General features: G+C 48.4%; 1 protein-coding gene across 4 annotated transcripts in view; it reads left to right on the top strand.

Annotated features, from left to right (window-relative positions):
* The window catches only part of ZFAND6 (zinc finger AN1-type containing 6), a 610,641-nt gene that overhangs the window by 157,285 nt on the left and 426,034 nt on the right, over window positions 1–27,322 (top strand). For all 4 annotated transcript variants that reach the window (XM_069624177.1, XM_069624178.1, XM_069624179.1 and 1 more), the window contains exon 3: window positions 7,645–7,753. In XM_069624177.1, the coding sequence (XP_069480278.1) occupies window positions 7,645–7,753 (109 nt within the window). The remainder of the gene's footprint in view (window positions 1–7,644; window positions 7,754–27,322) is intronic.

Here is a 27,322-nt window from a genome sequence, read left to right as displayed (position 1 = left end):
ACGTAAAGGGCTTGTGCACATCAGGACCCGATGGTCTTTGCGAAAGAAAAACCTTTAACGGTGGGCGTCTTTTAACTCTGGTATTCTGGTACATCATTAAGTCTGGTACCATACCTTAGTTGGCGGAAATCAGTATTGATCCCCGTATTCTAGAAGGGTTCCAGACTGGACCGAGTAAATTACAGGCTCATTTCAGTGCTAGACTCCTGTGGTAATGTCTTTAAGTAATATATACTGTGCCACTTGCAAAAGTGGGTAGATTGTAAGTGCCTGCTGAACTGGGTTCAGGAGGGGAAATAATACATCACTTAATATCCGGCATTAAATTATGACTGAAGCATTGAGATCTGCGAATTAGAATCTGTTTCGAGGGGATTGGGTCCTCCGACGTATTCCATATCTGACAGTAATCACCACAGCTGTGCTGCTTTGGAAAATCTTTCGGCTCCTGCGTCGATACGCTGTCCTCGAGGACCTCCACCTCCGACCGACGTCACCAGATGTTATAAGTAGGATGCACGACGCCCGTAGCCTCAGTTCCGTTTTTTCTGCGAACGTGTTCGCTTCGGAGATCTCTGCGCGCCTCGACTCTTTGGAGTTTCTGTTCTTTCGGTTCTTCGAACCTGTTTGTTTTGTGAGGTATTATTGGGATGTCTTCTTCTTCTTTCACCCTGCGTCTGGGCTTCAAGAAGTGTGGGGACTGCAGGTCCAAGATGTCGGTGACAGACTCACACGACGCCTGCCTCTGGTGCCTCGGGGAGGCCCACGACACGGATGATTGTGTTGACTGCCAGTTGCTTATGTCCAAGGCCTTGCGGGAACGTAAGAAGAAGCTGTCGTCGGTAAGGTGTGCAAGCCCCGGAAGGCGAGGTCCACTGGGCTTTTGACAAGATGATTCGAGGGGCGACTCTGCATCGTAGTTGGAAGTCTCCTACTCCTCTGCCTCTTCGAGGCACTCCCAGAAGAGCCGTCATCGGTCGCCTTCCCTGTCCTCATCCGAGGACTCCGCCCGTCGGCGGGTTTCTTATCCCACCAAGCGTTCCTCTCCGGAGGAATGAGCTTCCTTCGGGAAGAAAATGTTGGTGATTCTTGAATCGCAGGGCTCCGGCCCGAGAGGGGTCGGTCGTGACCGTACTTGAGACACCGCTCGTACGCTTTAGGGCTCGGTTGGTCGGCACGATATGCGGGAGAGGTCCCGCTCGGACAAGGGGAATCATTCTAGTCGCCGATTCCATCAACGCCTTTCGAGGCTGTGGTATCAGAGGTGCCCCGTAGCTTGGGGGTACCCCCTAGAAAGGCTCTGGCCAAGGCAAAACACATCTTTCTCCCTTATTCAATGCCCACTTTCCAGCCTATGGATTATATTTCCAAGGTGGAAGTGGGTTGGTTCCTGACACGGTACCAGATGAGATTCTTTCTGGTCATAGCCGATTAAGGACCTGCGTCAGTCACTGCATGACGCCAGTGGTCTGGACACCTCTCCGGAGGTAGTTCTGTAGGCCTGAGCCTGGGACCCATGTCGAGTCATCGTACCGGCGCCTTCTGTCGAGGGTCACGGACTACTTGGGGTGGTCGGCGCCCCCAGTTGATTTTGTGCAGGATGACCTGACGGATATCCTCGACCAAGGTCCACCCACTGACTCGGTACTGCCTTTCCATATGGCTCTGCAAAGAAGGGTGGCAGCGGCTTGGACTGCTCCGGAGAGTCTCCAGGCAGTGGGCAAGTCTTTGCTGCGAAAATACCGCCCAGCCAGTAGTGACCCCTGCTACTTCACTTCGCACCCCACTCCAGAGAGTTTGGTGGTGCAGGTGGCTACGGCCCCAGATAAGCAGGCGTCGTATCCTACCATTCCCCCCTGATGGGGACGACAAGCGTTTTGATGGCTGAGTGAAGAAAGTGTTTTCTTCGGGGGTATGGCTCTTCAGGCGGCCAACTCCCTATGTGCCTTGTCACTTTTCACGCACTCTGTGGAACTGTATTTCTTTAGCGGCTAAACATATTCCCAAAGGGGACGAACAGGATGGTTTTCTTGCTATTATTCAGGATGGCAAGGATGTCATGTGAGTCCGTTCAGTCGGGTTTGGACATGGCAGACTGTGTCAGCCGGTTCATGGTGGCGAGCACCGTAATCCGCAGATTTGCGTGGTTGAGGAAGTCTGGGTTTGCTCCTGATGTGCAAGCTAGGCTCCTCAACATGCCCTTTGATGATGAACATCTTTTTGGCAGCAAGGCTGACGAGAGCCTTGAGGTTGCAGACCTCCAAAGCTGCAGCTAAGTCGTTGGGCGCTGCAGTCCGCCAACCTCCGCCTTTTCGTCCTAGGGGACAGCAATGGAGGGGAGGTTCCTTTCGTTATTACTCATCCTTTAGTAAAGCCAGAGGAGCTGCAAGTCAAAGGGGCAACCGTAGGAGTTCCAGAGGTGGAAAACAAGGTACTCGAGGTGCCAAGGCCGTGCAAGCAGTTGCCTCTTTGCCCTCGGGCAACGCTGCAGCCGCTTCTGCTCAGTCATGAGGCCCATGCTTCACCGGTTGGGGGAAGGCTGGAGCAGCATCTTGTAGAATGGCGTGCCATTACTTCTGATGTGTGGGTTCTGGAGATCCTAGCCCACGGCTACTGTCTTCCTTTCCGACAGAGGCCTCACGACAATCCACCAGGGAACCTCTTTGAAGAGTCCGGATCCGCTCCTTGCACAGGAAATTCAATCCCTGCTGGAGAAAGGCGCCATAGAACTGGTGCCTATAGCGGAGAGGAACAAGGGATGGTATTTCAGTTTCGTGTCCTGCTGTTCGGATTGACCTCTGCCCCGAGGGTTTTCACCAAGCTCAAGGTGGTGGTGGCAGCGTATCTCAGGAAAGGGGGATTCACATCTACCCCTACCTGGACGATTGGTTGATCAGGGCGCGCTCTCCCGAGCAAGTCCTGAATAATCTGTCGTCACCTGCCACTCCCGTCACAGGCTGGGCTTCTCCCTCAACTTGAAGTCCCACTTGACGCCAACCCAGCGGCTCCAGTACATCGGCGCAGTGCTTGACAGTTCCCTGGGGCAGTGTTTTCCTCCCCAGGTGAGGGCTCACCACATTCAGCAGATGGTGCACAAGTTTCACCATGTCCAGAGTCTCCCGGCGTTCGAGTTCGAGGTTGCTCTGCCTCATGGCATCCTGCATTCTTCTGGTGCCAGAGGCCAGGTTGCGGATGAGATCTCTGCAATGGGCTCTCAAGCTCCAGTGGTCTCAGTCCTCCAGCAGGATGTCGGACCCCGTTCAGGTGCTGCCCTCGGTCGCCCAGGACCTTCTGTGGTGGGCCGACGAAGGCAGTCTGAGGGGGGGGGGCTCCATTTTGGCTACCCTGGCCGGAGGGGACTATCGTGACGGACGCATCCCTCATGGGATGGGGAACTCATGCCAACGAGCTGACACTCCAGACTCATATCAATCTGTTGGAGCTGAGGGCAGTCAGGCTTGCCCTGAAGGCTTTTCTGCTCACTGTGCGAGGACAGAATGTCCTGATCCTGACGCACGACACTGTGGCCATGCACTACCTCACTTGACTAGCCGGTCAAGTGGCACAGCGAGTAGGAGTGCTCGCTTTGACATCCGTGCCGAGCCTGCTAACGCAGGTTCGAATCCTGGCAGGGCCGAACTCAGCCTTTCATCCTTCCGAGGTCGATAAATGAGCACCACACACCGTGGGTAATAATAAGCGGCACTCGGATACCTGAGGGTTCGTTGCGCTATATAAATGCCAAATTATTTATTTTATTATTTTAGGGGGGGGGGCAGGGTCACTTCCTCTGTGCACGGAGGCGATGCAGCTCTGGTTCTGGGCCATCCAGCAGGAAATTTTGATCTCGCCAGTTCATCTGGCCGGAGACTAAAAACGAGACGGCGGATGCTCTGAGCAGACAGAGCATGATCTCTCGAGTGGGAGCTGGCTCAGAAGATTCTCCTACAGATCTTCGCCCTTTGGGGGACCCTTCAAGTGGATCTCTTCGCCTCCAGTGTTAACCGGAAGTGCAAAAGGTTCTGCTCGCGGGAATTTCCTCCCAGAGGAGCCTTGGGGGACACGTTCGTGGTGGAGTGGTCCTTCCAACTGCTGTGCGCGTTTCCTCCAGTCCCCGTCATTCGTAAGTGCTGCGCAGGTTACGGAGGTTCGGTTCCCGGATGATCCTGATTGCTCCGGCATGGGCCCGGAGGACATGGTACCCGGACCTTCTCGACTTGTCCATCTGCCCTCCACGTCGTCTTCCCTACCGAGACGATCTGCTCTCACGGGAGGAGGGGGTCAGGTTCTCCATCCAGAGGTCGGATCACTCAACCTTCACGCTTGGCTTCTGAAAGGTTGAGGTATAAGGATTGGGACCTTCCTGAAGGTGTGATGGAGGTGTTGCTTTCGGCCGGCAACAAAGTCCCTGTACCGTTGCCGTTGGAGAAAGTTCTGAGACTGGTGCAGGGTTCAGAATGTGGATCCTTTTTCAAGTGACATTCCTGTTCTGTCTTTTTTGCTTTCTTTGGCCCACAAGGGCCTGCAAGTCGGTACCATTAAAGGTTACCTGGCGGCGCTGTCTATATTTAAGCGCTCGTCTGAGTGTTTTTATTTTAAAATCCCTTTAATTTCTCAGTTTCTGAAAGGGCTCACTAATGTGTTCCCTCCATCACCATTCCAGGTGCCCGGTTGGAATCTGAACCTTGTTCTCAAGTTTCTAATGGTGCTTCATTTGAGCCTTTACATTCTTGTCCTTTGAGACTGTTAACCCTTAAAAGTGTATTTTTAGTTACGGTCACGTCCGATCGCAGAGTGAGTGAGTTACAGGCACTTTCAGTTAAGCCACCCTTCACTGTTTTTCATAAGGACAGGGTTGTCCTTAGAGTTCGTCCTTCCTTTCTTCCGAGGTGGTGTCAGAATTTCATTAACGCCAGAAGGTTGTTCTTCCGGCATTTTATCCTCCACATCCTGGTAAGGAAGAGGAGAGGCTCCATAGGCTGGATCCTAGGAGAGCTTTAAGCTTCTACATTTCACGCATGTCCCGGGTCAGAGTGGACGATCAACACTTTATTGGTTACGCTGGAAGGCGTTTGGGACAAGCTGTTACTAAGCAGACTTTGTCTCGATGGATTATCTTGGCAGTTTCTGAATGTTACCGCTTGGCGGGTAAGGACCCTCCGGTAGGCTTATGGGCCCATTCTACTAGGGTATGGCTGCCTCTACTGCCCTGCAGAGGGGTGTTCCTATTCGTAACATCTGTGAAGCAGCCACTTGGGCTTCGGTCCATACTTTTGTACTTCGCTACTCCCTAGATTCCATCCATGGGCAGGATCTGGCCTTTGGCAAGGCGGTCCTTTACTCTGCAATTTGTTTGGGCACTCTAAATTTCTATATTCTAAATTCTTTCCCAACAATTCTTTGGGAGCCTGTCATAGATATGGAATACGTCGGAGGACCCAATCCCCTCGAAGAACAAGTTACTCTCTTACCTGGTAACTTTCTTTCGATGGGATGGTCAGACGTATTCCAGATCGCTCCCTCCATGCCTTCCACGCTACAGAATTTCTTATGCAATTGCAGCTTACGTTTCCGCAAGGCTTTCTGTGGTCAGACTGGCAGAAGATTGGTGCCACACGTTCTGGGAAAAAACTACAACTGAGGCTACGGGCGTCCTACTTATAACATCTGGCGACGTAGGAGGTCCTTAAGGACAGCGTATCGACGCAGACGCCGAAAGATTTTCCGAAGCAGCACAGCTGTGGTGATTACTGTCATAGATATGGAATACGTCGTCGGACCATCCCATCAAAAGAACGATACCAGGTAAGAGAGTAACTTGTTCATCTGTTACAAAGATTATGCGGCCGCATTCGACCGGGTTTCATGGCCATTGTTTTGGGACAAACTTATTTGCTGGAGTATTGACCCCTTGTTACTGTAATTTAAGTCCATGTATACTAACACTACTGTAACATTTAGGGTTGACCAGGTAGGACACATTGCATGACCCCTCTCCACTAAACAACGGCTTAAGCAGGGGTGCGCTGACATGTATATAGCCCTACGATCGCGTCGACATTTTCCACCAAACATGGCAGAGGAGCGGGACCTGTGGTTGCCATATTCTGACTACACATTTCTTCTAGACCCCACCCCCATCGGCCTCATGTTCTTTGAGGTCCTCTATGGCTATGCCACTAGTAACTGGATGGAAATTAATTTTTAAAAGGCAAAAATGATTGTAGGAAAACGTGACAAAAATGAATGTGGGTAAGCTGGAAGTGGTGAATTCTTACATTTATATTGTCATTTCCGATGTTGCTTGGTCCATTCTGGTCTTTCTATGAAACCTTCATTGTTAATAAAATCTCCAGAAAGTGGGTGTTTGTAAAAAGTAAAACTATCACTAGGAAAGGAGGGGGAAGACTAGGGAGGGTGGGGGGGCGGTACAGGGGACAACATTAAACGATACTTGGAAATGTATAGAATCAGCTTAATACCAGGTGTACTTCATGGGTTGGAACTACTCCCTGTGAGCTTGGTTAACTGGTTAGATTGTGTGGAGGGTAGGTTAAGATCAATTCTGGCAATTCTGGTGAAAGCGCTGAGGTGCAAGCTCTGTACCACCTCCCTTGTAGCACAGTGGTTAATCTTGCGCTGTAAAGTTATTACAGAAGTACAATGAGGCTAATTCCTTACTTGGGCTGCTTGCAAATGGAGTTAAACATAACTGTCTGAATACACTTTACCTAGATTTAGTACAATCAGTAATTAAACATCTTTCTACTATTGTGTTAGCCTTACCAACTAAGGAAGATACTCATCAATTCATACCCATACTCGAGCTTAAAACTAAGACATGGGATTGCGAGATGAATATCTGGAAAATAAATATGAATAAAAGGTATTCTCAATACTCTACTGGAAGTTTCTGTCCCGACCAACCATGTACCTATTTGAGTAAGCATTGCACTGAGGAGGCTATTTTATTCTATATTTGCGCCTAGGAATCTTACCTACATTTGAATATATTGGTGCATGGTAGAATATTGAGCGTGAGGCAAGATTGTCGCCTTTGCGGTATTAAGTTTGAAACCTGTCAGCATTTATTATTAGAATGCCCTTTTTTGGTTAAACCTTAACTTAAAAGATATATTGGATAGGGGCCAGGCTTTGAAAGGTTACTTTCTGATCAGTTCTGGAGTGCAGTCTTCTCTGCTGTATTAACAGCAGATGTGTATTGCATATGGAAAAAGGCACTTATTAAAATCAAAATTATGTAGGTGATCGTTTCAATGTATAATGGAGGTTTATTCCTTGTGCAGTAGGTGGTTGGGTGATGAGACATGTAATGTATTCAGTTTTTTAATGGATTTTATCCTGTATGTTGTATGATGTTTTATATGATGTGATGCTGGTTGATTGATATTAATGGATTGTAATTTATCATGATATATTGTTACTTTACAGTAAAACCAAAGACATTAAATTTTTGTTATTTAACGAAGTTCCAGGTAAATTATTTCTTGCATGACATTTTATTAGGCCTTTTTAGATTTACCTGAACACCCTGCTTCGTTTTGTTCTCCCAATTGCAGCATGGCTATCGTCATGCTGTATTTACAATGCCAATTTACATCGGCATTAACTTTTCCTTCACAGCGTCTCCTGTCGTAAACTTACCAGAACCTTCCCAGGTTTCAAGTTCAGATGACACCGTGCAGGAGTCTCAATCCACAGAAACGCAGACCTCTGCACCTGTGCAACCAACGTAAGTCTTTAATACTATACAAATTTAATGTGAAGCAGCTGGATTGAAATCCCTCGTGCTCAGTTTTTCACTGTGGTCTTCCTTGAAACTTGTGAGTTCCTTGTATAATTTGCTGCACAATGGGGCTGCGTCTGAGAGGGTTAAAGTAGCCTGACAAAATGTGTAGTGAACGAAATTCATGATTTGACACAGCCTTTTATTTGTTTTATTTTTTTAACAGTGAGTATTGGGATTTTCTTTCACTTCATGAACAAATCCGAACCATCTTTAATAACTGAAGGTTTTATATTCTGCACATTTAAAGGTACATCCTGTGGCCATGTTGGCCATTTGTAGGACCTAATCGACCAGTCTTGTCAAGGACACTGCTATAAACACACACTGGCATAATCTCAAGTTTTGCACAGAAGACATTTGCCCAGTGAGAAAAGGGGCAAACGGCTTCAGAAGAAACCCTATTCATCCTGATCAATCTTTCTAGATTGATACTGCTGGTCTAGTCTACAGCAATCCCAGCCAGGGCTCTCTTGAAAGAAATTGGACTTTTAGCCATGGTTGTAATATCATGTATCGAAGGTATACTAGATTTGTATAGCTGTGTGTGGTGTGCCATCCAAAGGATAGCTGGCCTCCTCAGCCTTTGTGAGCCGTCTAGAACTAAACTACTAGCCTGGTAATAATGTCTGTTACCTTATGCAAGTGTCACTCTACAGGTATCCCACAGTTGAGCACTAAAACATCTGATATGCATTTTCCAGCATTGGATATTTCATAGATTCACATACCGTTCAATATTCTAACTTTTCGGCTGGCTATTCGCTGTACATGTACCAACGCATTTTTACATGTACATAAATTAGATTTGATTTAGTGCACATCTACATCACTTTTGCCTTATGGGCAATGAGGCTGGCAGCTCTTGAGCTCCACTTTACATCCCTCCACACCCTGAGATTTTTTATTGTAAGTTGTGTGTGGACATTGGATGTCGTAACTGGAATTCATGGAGCAGGAGCTAGAAGTAGCTCCTGGGTGTCATAATGTTGTTGATTCTGTTGAATCCTGTTGCTTTTAGATAGGTTAACTTTTCACATTCTCCTTATATGGTATCCCTTTTATTAATTTGCATCTTGTATATTTGTCAGTTCTTCTTTCATGCGTTTACCTCAATTACCTATCTTTTCTGCTGCTTCATCACTCCACCAAATCTGTTACTGCGTTTTTATCTCTGCTTCCACCTTTTCCACGATATGACCCTGCTCGCATTCTTTCTCTGTTGCTCCTGCAGAATGTGTCGCTTATAACTAGTATGCAACAAATGGAAGTTCCAAATGAGATGCCACTTTGTCGGTACACATGACCATTCATGCTTTTACATGTCATCTTGAACTTTATTATTGCAACGTTTATGCAAATTCCCAAACACCTAGTTAATGTCACATGGGTATATTTGTGCACCATTTGGCTTGAAGAGCCAAATGTAGTTACTGGTAGCTGTTGGTGCCTAGCTAACTCTTAGGCCCTATGCAGGAGCTAAATTAATGTCAGCAATTTCAAACCCAATTTGCTCCTGATTTAGTCTTCAAATCATTAAATGTAACCCCAGTAACCTTTTGGGGCCCTTTGAATTGAGACTTTGAGGGGCTTGCAAATGTTCTCAGTGGGTGCTCCACAGGGTCTCAGCTCCTGTGTAGTGTTGAGCCCTGTGTAGTCATGTCAGTTTCCAGCTTAATTGTGATTGTGAACATAGTTGAGGGGGGCCGTTAGAAAATCCAGATTTTTTGCCACCTGTCACTCTAAACATTTGTGGAAGACCAGCAGGAAGAAGCCTTATATTGCCTTTATCCTCACCATGATGTGGGTCTTAACTACATCTGCTAATCCTTTTCAAATGGGTTTATGGGGTGACCTAGACGTCTGTTGGCCTGAGTAGAAAGATGGGCTCAGTATTTCAAATTGAGTAAGTAAGGAGTCCTGCATCTGCCCTGCCTCGTAGAACTGCAGTTAAGTGCATCCTTTGAAAAGGTTAAGATCACAAGGAGAAGGCAAAGGAGAACAGTGAAGCGTTTTGGCCCAATCTGGGTACTTTGTATGGCCTGCCCAAAAACATTCAGACGCTCTTCCTTCATCCACGAGAAGCTCATTGGCAATCTGGGTATCATTCACAAAGCGGCCTCCTCTGCCAAGGCAGCAAAATGGGTCTCCACAAATCTTTCACACTGATGGTGAAGACTTTGCGATTGAAGCATTCATCTGTGAACTGTTGACTAATCTCTCAACCATCCATTGACTAGGGTGTGTATGCATGCTGAAACTAATCAGCTATCCGTGTATCATTGTTAACACCCGTGGGACCGTCTGCTGTTCTGTTGCAGACCCTCAACCAGCATCCCACCTGTTTCAACATTTCCCCCCCCCAAATGGCCAAAAGCAGGGATTCTGACTTTGGGTTTGTTGGCCCCAAACGTTACTGAAACAATCAGTTATCCTGCGTCTGAGATCTTGAACGCCATAGTGATTCAAAATTTTAAGGCAGAGTAGAATGATCCCTGCACTCCTTACTTAAGACTGCCTGCCATCGCCCTCTTTATCTTCCGCCCTTCAGGCACCAGATCAGTCTCTTGTTGCATGCCCAGAACACTTTTTGCTGAATCGAAAAGAAGAGTGCCTGATGGAACCTGCAGGCTTTCTTTGATCTGTCAGGTTCTAAGGCAGGCCCTGGATAGCCTCAGATCTTAAGAACCAACCGTTAGAGGGAAGCCCATTAAGAGACCAGCTGAGGCAGTCTAGGCCACAGCACTTGCTCCGATATGCAGAAAGACAAGCCCTCTGAAACTTCTACTACCTCTTCGTTAAAAACGGGTGACTAACTATATTATGGTGCACGCACAGCCTGAAGAGGCATGGTCTCATTTCATCCTTTCATTTCAAAGGCTTCCAAAACAATTTCTCTCCTTTTGAGAGTGTAGCAGACTGTTGGAGAGAGAGGAAAGTCTTTATCAATACAAGAAAACATTGGGGGAAGTTGGCTTTCTGACTACAAGGAACTCCATCTGCCAGTAACAAACTGGACCCCCGTGGACCAACCACGAACTGTCTCAGTGGAGTCATTCACTGGATGGCCATCCGTTGTCTCTTCTTAAACAGAGGTCCACTTTCTCCTGGCTTTCATCACCATTCCTACCCTTCCTTCTCCCATCTCGTCTCTGCCTGACCGTTCTCCCTCCCCCAAGGCTTTCAAGCTTTGCATACTCTTTGGTGATCTCCGACACAATCACTACCTTACCTCCCCCTCTGATGCTTTCAACATTTGGAGAATGTATCCACTTCTTACTTGGCACTCTACAAAAACTCTAACCCTTGTGCTCAGCAGATTTGACTAATTCTCGTGTCTACTCCCCGTTCTTCCTCTGTTCCTTCCTCAATTTAGGCAAAGTTCAACTTTGCTTCCTGCATTCTCTACAACCTACCCGTATGCTCCCCACTTAACGGCTCACTTTTCAATTTCCTTAGTCTACAGAGTTTTCAATGGTCTTGCTTATCAGTACCTGTATGGCTGTTTCTACTAACCAACTTGTTCCCTCTGCTCCTCTGCACTCAAGCTCACTGTCCCTTGGCCCCCCTGTTACCTCTGTCTTCTTATCTTACTCCCTACTCCACCCTCTCCATTGGACCCCACTTCCCATCACAATCAAAGCCAGCCCTCCTGTGGATCTCTTAAGAGGTACTGGAACGTCACATACTGGCCATAGGAGCCCCCACTCCCAATCCTTCTTACCTGGCACCACCACCACCACCTCCAGAGCTGCATCATGTTACTTTGTATATTTGCACCATGTTTCTCTTTAGTTTGCAGTACTGCGCCTCCGGCAGGTTAATGTGCATTTTTCTTTTGTTTTTGTTCCTTGGTCTGTCACACTTTGTAAGCACCAAACTGGCTCACCACCTGTTCCTATCATTGTACTATTGTATAGACACACTTCCTAGACTTGCTTTTCATCTTGAAGTGTTATTGTGGATCATATCTGATTGCATTTGTTTTTATTAGAACAGGAATGTCAATGTGCCCAAATGTGAATCAGCGCAACCAGGTCCTGATTTTGACTTTGCTGCAGAATAGCTAATCAGATCCCTGCCCCCCGAACCTCCTGGTCAGTCCAGAGCCACAGGACAAGGACAGTATACTGAATAATAGAAAAAAGAATAACCAGGACTACCACAATGGTTAAAGCTGCCAATGCAGGAACTAGGTGGAAGAGCGCTCTACAAAGGTGACGGCATCCTCCTAATTTGCAATGTTTGCCCAATAATTAAAAAGCCTGCCCTTCTTGGTCCATTTAAATGTGGGGTAATGTATGAATGCTTTGTATGGGAAAAAACTGAAGGTGTTTGGGCAGGGATTGGTCTACCATTCCTGGGTGGTGAGTAACTACTGCAGCTCTGTGGTGTTAGTTGGTAAAAAGAAAATTATCCAACAACACAAGTTATAACTGCAAGACATCTTATATTGCAAATCAACCATATTAATATTCAGTAATTAACAAATCTTATTGTCCAATTTGCAATGACTTAATGTTTAAAAGAAGTGTTCAGAAAAGTAAATGGCACTTGAGCCCAATAACATGGCACATGAGCCCAATAGCGTTTGAAAGAATGGCACGATTTAATGAAAATTAAATGGGTGCTTGGTAGTTCTTCCCAGAGACATTTCCAGGCTATTTGGTGGAAATGGTGTATTTTAAGCTCCATTGAACTGCAGCTTTAATCTCAATTTGCACCTCTATTGAGTACGAATGTTGTCTTCACTGGGATGCTGCCAACTCAGGAAAGCCTACAAGCATAATTTGGCTGCGTGCAATACTTTTGAAGAGAACTGCACATCGGTCTGTGCTGTTCACAAGGTCAGTTCAACACAGATTCCAGGCACTTCCCTGAATAAAAATGCAAATCCAGGTAAATGTTTCTGCATTGATGCCCCTCATCAACTAGCTGTGGTGGAGGTGCAGCATCTTAGTACAGAGCACAGGGACATCTCTAAAATACCCTTAGTGGGAAAGCCAAGTGTTTCAACGCCGACCAAGTGTAAGAGCACAACTACTGAGAATGAAGAACCTCACATGATCTAGGCAATGGTGCACACTTGGGTGGATCGACAAACCTGTTGGCCCTATAGTGCATAATTTATAACCAACTTTACAGGTACATTTTGGGGTTCACCCTAAGGAGTCCAGAATTTTCCATGGCAAATGGTGTTTTTATTCAGTAAACAAGACCTGTAACAAAGCAGATCAGGATTTCAAGCACAATATCCAGGATGCATCAGGGCTATTCCCCAACAAATTAATGCTGAATGTAGGGGCAAATAGTTCCTTTATATCACAAGAGGCATGCTGTGTGTCAAAGTATGAAACTTCCTCTTAGAAGGCTTGTGCAGATGTTCTTGAGTGGGATTCACTGGCTTATCTCAATGTACAAGACTCAAGTTTCATGGATGAACCAGTCACGGTAGAGCAGGTGTCCTTTGCTGTCAACTGCACAAAAAAGGTAAACCACCTTCTCCTATGTCCCGTCCCCTTTCCTCCATACTTACTGGACATCTCTCCGTCCTGTGGGACGGGACTGGAGCACTTTGTAAAAAGCATCCAAAAATTTTGCAAAAATGTGTCCTTCCTCTTTCTTGCGTGGGGCCCGGCACGCGCCCGTAACCCCGCCCACCTTGGCTCCGCCCTGCGCATCGCCCATCAGTCCTTTTCTCCGCTTGTTTGGGACTGGACGCTCTTGCATCCGCGGAAGATTTTCTTCCCTATTTTCCTCTCTGGCTCTCGCTAGCGATCGTGTACCTGTCTTTCAAACTAGACTTTCCAGATTGTTCATCATGTCACTGACGTTTTGCGAGGGCGGATCCCCCTCCTCTTTGTCTAGAGTGTTTGGGTCCGGATCACCGTTGGGACTCCTGTTTTTACTGATTCCCTTTCGGTCCGGCCACTTCAGCGTCGTTTGGAGCTGTGGAAGGAGGTGCTCCGACGGACTCCTCCTTTGCATTTTCAAGCGTTTATCGACAAAAAGAAGAAACTGCCAGTAAGTTCTTTACTTTTCAGAGCAACCCGGTGGGTAGACACCTTCCCGAGCCGGGAGGGGCGTTGATCGCTCTGTCACCGGGGATTGCCCTGAGGTGCCCGTTGGGCCTAATAATTGTACCAGAGTTTTCTCCGAGGGTCTCCGTAAGGGGCCTATGGATACCGGAGTGCGCGCCGAGGCCCCTCCTGTGGGGGCTGCTTGTAGACCCAGTCTACTGAGTCGTGGGGTACCGGAGTTTGCTCTGAGGTCTCTCTATCAGCTTCCCTCAAAAATAAGACCAGGGTTGGCCCGAGGCCTTGGGTGGGCTTGGTGTTACCGAACTGATGTTCGAGGCCCGCGCTAGTAAGGCTGTTACCGGACCTGGGTCCCTCGTACAGAGGCTAAGGTTACCAACATTTCTGAGAGGCCTGGCAAGGCCTTATCGGTGAAGGGTGTTCCTCACCATTCTTGCTCTTGCGGCGACGCCAGATCTGTTGATCTGTTGAGGGGGCAAAGAGTTCTTATTTTACAGGCAGTGCCGAGGTCCTTCCTGGGAAGGCTAATTCGGCGGTTGGTATGTCGCAAAAACATTCCAGGCCTCATAGTACCGGCTCTGCCGAGGTTCCTTAGTGTTAGGAAAGATTTCATAATTGTAGGGAATTTTCCTTCCATGTGGCAACCCCTAAACTTTTTGCTGTTGTTTTTCACCTGGTTATTGACTTTGCCAGAGAAGTGCAGCCTTCTGCCGCACTCCTCTGGGCTTTCGCTCCTTTTCTTACGGGGAAACTGACATGCCCTTAAGACAGTCAGTACCGGGGAACGCTGTTTCCCGTAGTTTCTTTTATCATGTTGCGGCTTTAGTGCAACATGACACAAGAGGGCACTGTAAGCTAAGTTACAGCTCTCTTGGGTCTCTAGCCTTCTACAGACCCTAGATACTCTTTTAGGATGGTATTTGATCGGTGCAAGTCATTCAGGGACTCGAATGGTGGCAGCGATCGTTTTGTTTATTTTGAGCTCCTTTTGGCGTTCTGAGCACGTTTTTCGCACTGAACCCAAAATGGTGGCCTGGCTCCCAAAATGGCCAGTCCACGAGGCTCCATTGTCCTGTCCACTGACCGTCTTGCTCCCTTCACCTTCCCCAGGTCGGGCGACCCGGGGCCTTCCTTATTTGGGCATGTACTTTCCCGCGAAACGTAGTTGCTTTCGCGGGCTTCTACATGTCTTTTGTGTGCCCCCAGGGTGTGGGCTGGGATGTCTGGTCCCAATACACATCCTGGGTGCCAGAGAGTCTAGGGTGGTGTGAATGCCTGGGACCACCGTGGTCCGTGATTGGTCCACGTATGGTATGTGTGTTGATGAGCGGATCTCCCATTGGCTCCCCTCCGTTTTGGCGCGAAGGGAACCGTGGATAAGAGGGGGCTGGAAACACCACTACCATGTCGATCTCCTGAGTTCTCACGAACGAAGGAATACAGGAGCCAAGTATCCTGCAACCAAGAGGCTGGACCGAGGAATCGCTGGTGACCCGCTGAAGGAATCCTCCTTTGCACTGCTGTCGTCCTGTGAAGCCCTTTCCTCCTCGGATCGAACCAGAAGGCCTGTACTGGTGCTTCGACCTTTGGAATAGCAGGAACAGCTATTCCCGGCGACTTCATCATCTCCTGCCAAGTAAGCCTTCGGAAGTGTCTCTGGGCCATCCAGTTGACTGACCAGCTTACAAGGGAGTCCTGCTCTGTAACCGCCGCCAGGTTGTGTTGTATTCCGAGTCCTTGTCACTCTCCCACGCTTCGTACACTTGGCGTTCCCAAGTCTGAAGGGAGGAGTGTACATTTGGCTTGAATACACACGGCCGCTCCGTTGTCCTGCTGCGGCAACAAACTGTGCTGGTTTCGTCGATTGGGACGTCTTTTTTCTCTACACGACTACGAGGCGTTCCCTGCTCTTCTGAACCTGCCAGCTGCTGAAACTAACGTAGAGAAGCCTGGGTCTGCTTGCTTCGGGGACCGGTGAGTAGTTTAGCTAGGATCTGGTCGCCCTCCTGCAGTATCCCATTGCTTTTCCCTGCTGTGTAAAAACAGCACCCTTTTGGCCGTACTCGCGCTCTGCTTCTGCCCGCTGTGGAGGCTGCGCTTGAGTTGCGGAACCTGTTCTCCTTCTGCTGTGCACTAACCCGAACTGCCTGACTTCCTCCGAAGAGCTTCCCCTTTTGCCCGTTGGCACCGGCGTGGCAGGTACTTTGAGCACAAGGCTCCACTCTTCGCAGGGCTCGGACTTCCATCTAGTTAGGTGCCTCTGAAGGCGAACTGAGTCTAAAGCGTTATCGCACTGCCTGTTTTCCTTTCCTTTCAGGTGGACTACATACTTCGTGCTTTAAACGCTTGCGACTGTGTATTTGTATATATATTGTGTTGATATGGTATGTGTTGGTTTAATATTGTGATATTGTGATTTTCTCGCTACGGTCGTTGTTTTAAAGGCCTTAAAATAAATGTGTTTATATTTTTGATATAACACCTGTTTGGAGTAGTTTGTAAGCGCTCTTGCTTTGTGTGCTCATTGCGGGCTTTCAGTCACCCTCACCCCTCTTGAGACCTAGTCTTGACCGCCGCGATCGCTACCTTGATTGGTCTGGCTTGTCCAGAGGTTACCCTGTTCCAAGTAATTAGGTTGGCCTTCTGAACTTATGCGCCACCAGGACAGAGTTCAGAAATCCGTCTTAACACTTATGTTAAGGCTAAGGTTAAGACCCCTGATCCATCGACTGGGACCCCTGCTTCACTTCCTCACGTGCCACAATTCCCTTAGCTGATGACAAAATGACTCCTGTTTCCGCCATGACCACGGCAGCCATTTTGGGCGCTACCCCTGCAACTACGGCATCAGCCTCATGTGTAAGGCTTGGCTCTGTGGGTGAACATAGTTCCTTATGTGCATCCCTTTTGTCAGTCTGATTGGAACGCTCGGATGCCCCTTCCGCAAAATCTTTCGTTGCCTGTGGGGTTGGCACCTCTGATTTTTGTGGATACATCGGGAGATGGGCCGGTGTGGCAACCTTCCCCATCCTTGGAATTATCCTCCTCATGAGTGGCCTCTTCCGGTTCCGAAACAGTTCCCGGAGGATGCCTTTTTCGGCAAATTTCAGACGCTCTTGCATACCGACCCCATTAGGGAATATTTCAAAGGGCTCTTTAGGGAGATATGTCCACCTGCGCCTCTGGCTCCACCCACTCCTCCGGTGGTCCCGCCGGCGCCTCCCTTGCATACGGTGCCTTCGCTGACTCTTCCGCCTTTGCCCCCTGTGGACAAGGCAGTGCCCGACATGGCTCAGCAGGATCCTGACCTTTCGGATGACGCACAGGCGACCAGGACGCCGAGGACCTGCCCCGCTTTATTGGAGCTTTTCATGACCGGGTACTGGACATGTGTTTCTTGGATGTTCCGGTGCCCAAGGCTCCCGCTCCACAGGAGGGCGTGCTTTCTGGGGCATTCACCCTGTCTTTGCTGGAGCGTACCGGCCTTTTCTTGCAGAAGCACATTCTGGCCGAGGTCCGTAGGGTCTGGGAAAAGCCACACGCTGGACTTTTCATCAATAAGAAAATTGACGTGCGATGAAGGCTGCATTCTGTGGCTCTGTCTAGTCGGCCCCACCACCTCCACGGTGGTGGCTGCGGCTACCTTGCAGTCCAGGCCTGCAGCATCCTCTTCCATGACGGCTTCTCAGGTTCTGGGTAAAGAGGACAAGCTCCTTGACTCCTTTTGGAGGAAGATTTTCGCTAACTTGGCCTTGCAGCTCTGGCAGGCCAATGCCAAACTAGTGTTAGTGGGGGCTAATATGCGATGTGGAAAGGTCTGTCAGAATTTGAGGAGTTCATTCCGGCCGAGAAGCTGGAGGATTTTAAGGTGGGATTATCTGACGCCAGGGTCATGGCCCAGGATCTCCTGGAGGCTGCGGCTCACCACGTAGACACCTCGGCTTGGGGCCTTATGCTGGGGGTTAATACCTCCCATCAGGCGTGGCTACATGCCACCAAGTTTTCGAAGGAAGTGCAGGACAAGGTGTTGGACCTTCTGTTTGACGGTAAGGAGCGGTTTCATTCTACAACGGATGTAGAGCTGACCAAGACGAAGGATAGCAAGCAGACAGCTAAGTCCTTATCGGTCCTGGTTAAAACCCCCTTTAAAGCCCAGAGACCGCTGTCGCAAAGTCGGCCCATCTCTGGTTTCAGGGGCTTCCTTGACCGGAAATCTCGTAGAGTGGATACCCCTTCGGGGAATAACGGCCGGAGGCAACAGACTCTTTTCCTCCCGCTCCTCAGCCTCCGCCTTAGGTTCAGATGGCAACACTACTGAAAAACCTACAAAATGAGGGTTCTCCACTCTTGCACGAGACCCCGGTGGGAGGACGCATTGCGTCTCATTGAGAGGCGTGGCAGCCCATCACCGAAGACAGATGGGTCTTGTCAGTCGCTTGGGCAGGCTTCCGCTTACCCCACCCTTCAACCCTCCTTTCCAGCTGTCGGGATCGCCCTCCCTGATTGCCGAGGTGCAGAAGCTTCTGGACCTCAGAGCAGTGGAACCCGTTCCCTTCGGAAAGAGGGGAGGGCTTCTACTCCCAGCTGTTTACGGTGCCCAAACCCAACCAGGCTGGCCTGCACACCATCCTAGACCTTTCCCAGTTGAATCTTTTCCTAACCCAAGAGAAATTCAAGATGATCACACCCAGCCAGATACGGTCTTCCTTGCAGATGGGCGATTGGCTCAGTGTGGTGGATCTTCAGGATGCGTACAAGTATATTCTGTTTTGGAATCCACACAGGAGATCTCAGTTTCTCTTTGGGAGAGGAGCACTTCCAGTTTCGAGTGCTTCCTTTTGGCCTCAGCTCGGCGCCGCGTGTCTTCACGAAGATGTCGGTGATCGCGCCCTATCTTCGTCTGCAGGGTATCCATGTGTATCCGTATTTGGACGACTGGCTCTTACGCAGTCCTTGCCCGTTGAAAGCTGCGTGTAATCTTCAGTCTCTCCTTCAGCTCCTGTTCCATCTTGGGCTGTCGGTGAACTGGCGGAAATCTTCGATGACGTCTTGCAGGACTTGATTTTCCTGGGTTTTTGCTGGAACACGATCGACTGCAGAGTGTACCTGACTGGGGACAGAATGGCAGATCTGTTAGCCACTTGTCAGATGTTTGCGCAGTCGGAGAGCATGTCGGCCTGGTGGTTCCAGAGGCTTCTGGGTCTCATGGACTCGTGCGTGTTGGCGCTTCCTCTTGCTCGTCTCAAGATGAGGCGAACTCAGATGGCTCTTCGGAGTTCTTGGCCTCAGGCTCTGGATCCGGACTCCAAGTTGATAATAATTCCGGCTTCCATGACAGTGGACCTGGAGTGGTGGTCATCTCTCTGCAACCTGTCGGTGGGTGCAGGGGTTTCAGGACCCCTCCCCTGCGGTGATGGTCACGACGGACTCTTCCCTTCTGGGGTGGGGTGCGACGTTGGATCTTCAGGTCTCAGATCTTTGGTCGCCTCAGGACAAGCTCCTCCACATAAATAATTTGGAGCTTCTGGCGATCTTCCTAGCGCTCAAGGCGTTCTGACCGATCATTGCCAACAAGGTGGTCCGTATACGTACGGACAATGTCGATGTATTACATCAACAAGCAAGGGGGAACCAAGTCTCCCCCTCTCGTGGACCTGTCCATCCAGATTTGGGAGTGGGCTGTTCTTCATGGTGTTTGGCTGTTTGCAGTGCACATCCCGGGCCAGCTGAATGTCACGGCAGATGCCCTCAGCCGGCGGACAATGGTCAGCTACGGGTGGGAGTTGAAGGCCCCTCATGGATTTTCCTTTGTTGAGGCACACCGGAAGTGGATCTCTTTGCTACGGCCGCAAACAAGAAGCTTCCTCAGTATGCCTCCAGAGGGGGGGGGGGGCTGGGAGCCTCCTCTCTGGGGGATGATCTCGAGATTCCATGGCAGAACATGAGGGTTTACGGTTTCCCGCCTCGGCCTCTGGTTCACCGAGCAATTTGCAAATTGAAGGACTCGAACTTTTCTCTTCTACTCATAGCCCCATGTTGGCTGGCCAGGTTTTGGTTCTCAGAACTTCAACACCTGTCGGTGGATCCACCGTTCAGTGTACCGGTGACCCCCGATCTTCTTCACCAGGGGGAGCAGCAGCTGTGGCACCCCTCCCCACAATTGCTTAGCTTGGCGGCATGCGAGTTCAAGTCTTTAGAAAATCTTCACTTGTCTGCAGATGACATGCGTATTTTCCAGGCAGCCAGGAAACCCTCGACTAGGTCCCAGTACAGAAGCAAATGGCTCAGGTTCTGTCATTGGTGTTTGAGCAAGCAGTTGGACCCTAGGGGGGGGGGGGGAGCTACAATTGATACAGTACTGTCCTTTGTATCCTTCTTAGCAGAGTCGGGTGTCCACGTCTGTCGTGCAGAATTTAACTTTCAGAGGTTTCCGCTTACCTTTCTACGGACCAATGCTCTTACTCTGTGTAACCCAGTGGTTAAGAGGCATTTTGCAGGTTTGACACGCCTCTATCCTCCAATTCGTAGTCCGCACCCGACGTGGGATCTAAATGTGGTCCCGATGGCGTTGTGCCATAAGCCTTTCAAACCGATGGCCACGGTGGACCTCAAGTACCTATCCTGAAAAGTGTCCTTTTTGGTCACCGTTACATCAGCAAGGTGGTTGAGTGAGTGAGCTCCAGGCCTTGTCGGTGGAGCATTCCTTCTTGGCCTTTCATAAGGATAAGGTGGTCCTACGGACAAATCCTGCTTTCCTGCCGAAGGTGGTATCGGAGTTCCATCTGAATCAGTCGATCTCCCTGCCGGTCTTTTTCCGAACCCTGCCTCCAAAGGCAGAAAGGGTTCTGCATTGTCTTGATGTCAGAAGGGCTCTTAAGTTCTATCTGGACAGAACATCTGAGCTTGGCACTTCTTCACTGTTTGGGACCTTTAAGCAGGCATCTAAGGCGACTATTTCTCGGTAGATCGCTGCCTGCATTACGGAGTGTTTCACTGTCCAAGGACTGAAGCCTCCTAAAGGCATTCATACACACCTGGAGCGGGGCAAAGCAGCTGCGGTGGCTTTTCAGAAATGTCTCCTGCGAGTCAATTGCTAGGGCAGCTACTTGGGTCTCCCCATCTGCTTTTTGTAAGCATTATGTTCTAGACATGAGCTCAAGAGCTGATGCTCAGTTTGGTCAGGCTGTGCTGAAGAACCTTTTTCAGTAAGGGGTATTTCCATCCACCCATAGTTCCTGTTAGGAGTGCTTGGGAATCTCTCTTAAGTATAGAGGAAAGGGAACGGGACGTAGGAGTATAACGGGTTACTCACCGTAGTGACCACCTTACTCCTAGTCCATAGTCCCCTTTCCTCCATACGCCCGCCCGCCGTCCCCTCTAATAAGGTTCCTCCGTTATTGCTAATAGGTTTTTGACCTGGCGATAGAAAAGGATTGATGGGCGATGCGCGGGGCAGAGCCAAGGTGGGTGGGGTTTACTGCCGCGGGCCGGGCCCCGCGCAAGGAGAAAGGACACATTTTTGCAAATTATTTGGATGCCTTTTACAAAGTGCTCCGGTCCCGTCCCACAGGACTGAGAGATGTCCCAGAAGTATGGAGGAAAGGGGACTATGAGTAAGGTGGTCACTATGGTGAGTAACCTGGTTGTCTATGGCTTCCTGGTCGAATTTTCCCTGGAATTCTGTGACCTGCTCCATTATGAGTGACTTGTTTAATGTGGTGATATGGGAAAACTGCTTGCCTCAGAGTATCCACAATGTGCTTATCTCTTAGATTCTGAGGTGGCGGAAAAAGCCATCCAGGTATGTTTTATCACCCAATTAACCTGCTTGGTCTATGCCAAGATTCTTACAAAGGTTTTAGTGAAGCACATGGACAAGGGGAGATGTTGGTTGGTGGATCAATGTTAGTGGCGTTAATTAAGACTAGATATGGTGAAGACCACATTGGGGAGCAAATTGACTTATTGCCATTTCGTGGTTGAGTGCTATGCCAGCGGCAGCCATCTATGCCAGACTGGGTTGGTTTGTCCTTCTTGAGAAAACCTTGGTCAAGTTTAGGTCTGGAACAGGTTTTTGTGCCAGTTTAATAACATTACACGACACAAGTGAGGCAGTGGCCATCTGCGGGTGGTATAGCTCTACCCTTTTCATTCTTATTACATAAAACAATGCTGTTAATTCTACCTCTGAAATATAGGCTTTGCCGATCAAACCCTCTTTCATGAAGTGCTCCTTGCTAAAGGCATAGTGTACCCATGTGACTGACTGGGACTTTGTCCGGACTTCCCCAGCCCATGCCTGCAGTGACAGGAGAGCAGTGCCAAGGTTCACATGGGTGCAGCCAGCTGGAGACCAACTCCAGGCAGGCATAGTTGTGGCCTTTATTAGACATCAGAAGGAAAATAATACTTGTTACTGCAGCCTGGATTGGACACCCTGACAACAGGCTTGCTGTGGACCAATCTGCTGTAGCATTGTGCCTACAAAGGAGGGGCATTGCAGAGACCCACTTGTTTCTTGCAATCCTTCTGAGAGCTCAAAGATTAATAAGGTCCTCTGCCATAGATGTGGAGATGGAAGGCTCCAAGGTTACTCGTCACAAGGGCACATTTGGTGTGACGGCTGGCTGGACCCAGGCCTCCTGCAACTGAGACACTGGTAGCCAGGTTCTTAAACACTAAAGTTGGGAGAACCCTATTGGAGTTGTCTGTGCTATTCTGTTTGCAGGTGCAGAAAGACATTACTCACCTGGTCCATGGAGACCTTTGCACTGGCTTTCCAGAAGTCTGGGATAGCCCTCGGCCCTACTTCGGGTATATTATTTTTTTTACAGTTTGTGAGCTACACTGACCAGCACATTGGCTGCCTGTCCCAAGCTCCTTCATGCCATGCACCTTGTGCACTGCCCAGTGTTTTGCACCTAGTTCCCAACTCACCAACCAGATGCTGAATTGACTCCTCCAAGTGACTTGAAGCCTTACTTGATTGTGGTAAACCGCAAGAACAAGACAAAGGTATTTTCAGAGGTCCTGTAAACCTTGGTCCGTTTTCGAATGACCTAGTGACACGAGACACCTCCATATATCTTTCTCCAAAGATATCCTCTTGTCTGAAGTATTGCCTGGTCTATCCCTGTACAAGACCCAGAGTGCACTTTACAATATAAAGTCTGATTCTCAGTACTCTCTAACAGGGTGAGTGTTTTAATTAGTGCATATTTTTTAGTTTGATTAAAGGTCCTATTTTTTTTAATAGAACTTTATTGGATATACTTTCATGTTTGATTCATTTTTATTAATGCTGTTTGAGGTACTATTGTTAGCAGTTCACATCCCCTTCTAAAGAGTACAGCCTCCCCTCAGTCCACAATGCCAAAAGAGGCGATGGAGGTATACCGTTAAGGTTGTGCCTTCACCTTTATGATTGGGATCACTGGTGATTTAGTATTGTGTGGGGTTGTGCATCTGTTTTACCCACTTCTCATACTTATCCTCCTGCAGGACAACCTCTTCTTGCTATGAGACATGACCTCAGGCTGTCGTGTGTTTTCAGGCCATGGTGAGGCACAAGACAGGGCTGCCCGTTCGTCCCCCTTATTATTTGAATTCAGCGATGTAGTCCTTATCGTCCTGATTCTCAAGCTACAGTGTTAAAGCAATATCCTTGAGTGAAGAAGAATGGCTCCTTACATGCTACACAATGTCCAAACTTAAGGTATCCTACCCACAGGACCACTTTAGCAGCGTTACTGGTCATGAAATGAATACAAGGCACAGGTGTTTAACTTCAACTCCTAGTGTCCGAGACTTATTTTCTGCTCTGTAGTTTTGGATGGGCCTAAGACCGCCTTGGGAACGTACCTCCTAAGAATAAAGCTAAGATGCCAGACTTGATAGGGTAAAGCTTCAAATCCGTACTCTAAAATGTGAAGAACAACTTTGCGGAAAAAACTCAACCTGACACTACTTAGATTTGTGTCCTTCCTCATTTCTACTACAGTTGTGTGCTTACCAGTCTATCTTTCAAAGCAGCTGCCTGAGACAAATCAAGTCTCTTCTTTAACTTGTTTCCGTGGGAACCTGCTGGTAGGTCAAATCTCCTGAATCCTGTCCTTTATCAGAACATTAAGGATTGCATTTTTGGGGTTCCAGATCCCACCTCATATTCTGCTTTTACTTCGAGGTGGTCCGATCATTGATTTGGCAAGACTTCCACTTCAAACATGATTCTCTTAAGCAATGGGTGGTTGACTCCTACCCCTTGGATTTACTGCTTTCCATCGCATGGACCTCTGCTGGGAAGAAGCTGCCTGAAACTGTGGCCCATTTGGTTATCACCCAGTGTCTCTCAGAACCAAACTGGGGCTAAACCCTTCCTGCACTGCTGGGATGCTTCTTTGTGGTGTATCCCGGCAATAACGATCAAGAAATGTTACAAGCGTTTCTGGTTTGAGTGTAGAAGTGTGTGGTGTGGGGGCCATCTCCAAAGTGAGTCAGGCTTGGTGTAGTGGAGTGGGGGTGGGGGGGGTGCAATGCTACTTCAAATTCAAATGTGTTCTGCATGGAGAATATGCTAATGTCACTCTGAAAGAGCAGCTCTCTTGCCAGTCCCAGCTGATAGCCCCACCCACTCCTTGCCGTAAGTGGCTTCCTGCATGGGCCTTATACAGGATTCTTGACTGTGTTGGCTGTCTAACAGCAGACTTTCGAGAGCTCCTGTGCTCAAGTGCGGAGCTCTGATGTAGGATCCATGGGACAGTTTGTAGTCGGGCCACTCCCTGTACATCTCAAAACTAGATGTCACGCTGAAATTGTTGCAACCATTTCTTTTCTCTGTACGTACTGTATGTTGATTAAGATGGCAAAATGAAGCCTGAACTCTGTTGTGGTTGTTGTCTGGCCTCAGACAAGGACACATATTTGGGAATGGCCTAGAGTATGGGCGTTTTGGGGAGAGGAATTGCCTGCATACATTTGATTGAAGGGTGTATTCATTGAACATTCTACCCTTAACATATGGAGGGATTTATTAGCATGCAATTTAGAAATTAACAATGAACAGTAACTTCATTGGATTTTATTTTTAATTGCATTTTATACAATTGTTCATATAGCAAAACACTCAGTCGCATCGGGTCATTACACCAAACCAGTTCTCCCTTTTTTGCCCACACCCCTGGTATAGTCAACAAACACCACCTGACCAAATGGGGGACAAAAACAATCCTTGTGTGCGTAACTGGAGAAAACCTACCCCAAACGGGTAAACCTCACACCTCAGGTGATGCTTACTCATGTATGCACAACTAGCCATCTGAGGGGCAAGAGCTGAATACCAACCATCCAATACCGCCATCCTCTTGCCCATCATCCCACCCCTGGCACCATAAACTTCATGGGGGGGGGGTTTGGACCTGCTACAAAAACCACTCCATTCCTCCCCATTTCCTTGCTCTTCCCTTGACGGGCTGCTGTGATCTTTTCCATGACATAAATATTCTTTGCCTTATTGATCCATTAGATTTTTCCCTGGTAACAATCTCTTCCATTGCATGGCCAATGGAAGAGATTGTCCAATGGCCAATGTCTGAGCCGCTAACAGAAAATGTCCCGGGAGGATAGCTCAGCGGCAACGTGTTCGCCTTGGAAGCAAGATGACACAAAGCAACGCAGGTTCGATACCCTGGTCTGCGCTTAGAAACCTCTGGCTATTTAAGGGTAATAAATACGCAAGTAAGAAGATAAACGCTAAACAATTACGCAACTAAAAAAAACAAACAATTCCTGTAACAGCGCCTCAATGCCCGCGAGCTTTGAGCGCTTTAAGAATGCAAATAAATAAAATATAAATACCATGTATCCAGCTTTGATAGGTCCCCTCTACCTCCTCCAGACCAAATGGCACCAGTAGTGGTGTTGGTGCCCTCGAAGCTCAATCTATTTCTTTAATCATCCAAGCACCTCCGTCCAGTAGATCTGTACCTTGTCACATCCCAACCACACATGCCCTACATTCACAATCCTGCCAACAAAATGGACTAACCCATAAACATTTTTGAAACCCACATAGGGTCATACTGCCACCTGTGGAATCATTTCATACTGTGAAGCTTATTGGCAGGCAATTGAGGCCTTGAATGCTCTACTGAACATTTTACGCCATAATGTTCTGTCTGTATCCAAACCCCTTTCCCACCTCTCCTGAAGAAGCTGTGGTTCCCCTTACTAGGCTCCACCCAAGGTAGCATACAGCAGAGAAATGAAGCTCTTCATCTCAGTTTGAGTGTCACACGTTTTCTGTCGGGGTGAGCTCCCTCTGTATTTGTGACCTCCTCCCTCCACCGTGGTCAACCCCTTTATTTGCAAACATGCATAACGATAACTTTGCAATGCACAGATCTTCCAACTCCACTATGGAAACAAACTTCCCATCCTTCTATTACTGCCCAATCCTCGTTAAGCCCACCTCAAACCAACTGTGAAATCTATCCAGGTTTGTAATGTGACCTCACTCTTGGGGCCGCACATTTCCCAAAGGAGAATGCCAGGTGGTAATCTGTGCCATCCCTCGCCCCCCTACACCATATACTCCAAATGACTCCAAGTATGTGATCTCTGATCCTATGCGGTAGCCTATCTCTCGGCACCCTTAACCATTTCCCAACCGTTGCAGGACTAGGATGATTGTCCAGACCCACCCACTGCATCTCCACTTCATGCAAGTGAGGTACCAATACCCTAAACTGGGCTGCCTTATAATAAAAGTATAAATCTGGGAGACCCCCTTCTCCTTTATCTTTGCGTGATATTAAAATATTATACGCCACCCTCTCCCTCTTTCCCTGCCACACTTCTCAGAATCCTGTTCTTGGTCTCCCGGATCATAGACTCAAGCACCTTAACGGGCAGCATCTGATACACAACCTTGGGAGAAGGTTCATCTTTATCGTGTTAAGGCATCCATGATAAGGTCAATTTGACCCATTTCACCATGTCCCCATAACAATGCGGATAGTTAACCTCATGAAGCCCAGAAACTTCCCTTGTTGGTAGGAACCCGAGAACGCAATGTCCTCATCACCTGCATTCCCAAGCACTCAGATCTGTGTAATCCAACTTCTCCCCTGATCAAAGGATCAAAATAGATTTCGACCTATTGATTTTAAAACCAGAGAACCTCCAAATTGTACAATCGATTCCACTACCGCCGGAACAGATTTCCAGCCGATTCCTAAGATCTAACAAGATATCGTCCAGGTATAACCCAAATTTTAATTCTTCCTTTTATCCCTTCCTCTTGAGGGTCATCCCTTATCCTTGGGGCCAATGGCTCAAAAGTGCAAAGAGGCGAGAGGGGCCATTCCTGCATCGTACCTCTGGTTATACCAAACTCCCTAGAACATCTTTAATTCCCTCAACACAGCCGTGGGTCCCGAGTCGATAGCCTTGTACCCTTAAAAACGCTACCCTCAAATGT

The sequence above is a fragment of the Ambystoma mexicanum genome, chromosome 11, assembly GCF_040938575.1.
Source record: "Ambystoma mexicanum isolate Mex_15411 chromosome 11, UKY_AmexF1_1, whole genome shotgun sequence".
Taxonomy (NCBI): Eukaryota; Metazoa; Chordata; class Amphibia; order Caudata; family Ambystomatidae; genus Ambystoma; species Ambystoma mexicanum.
This window is presented reverse-complemented; position numbering and strand designations above follow the sequence as displayed.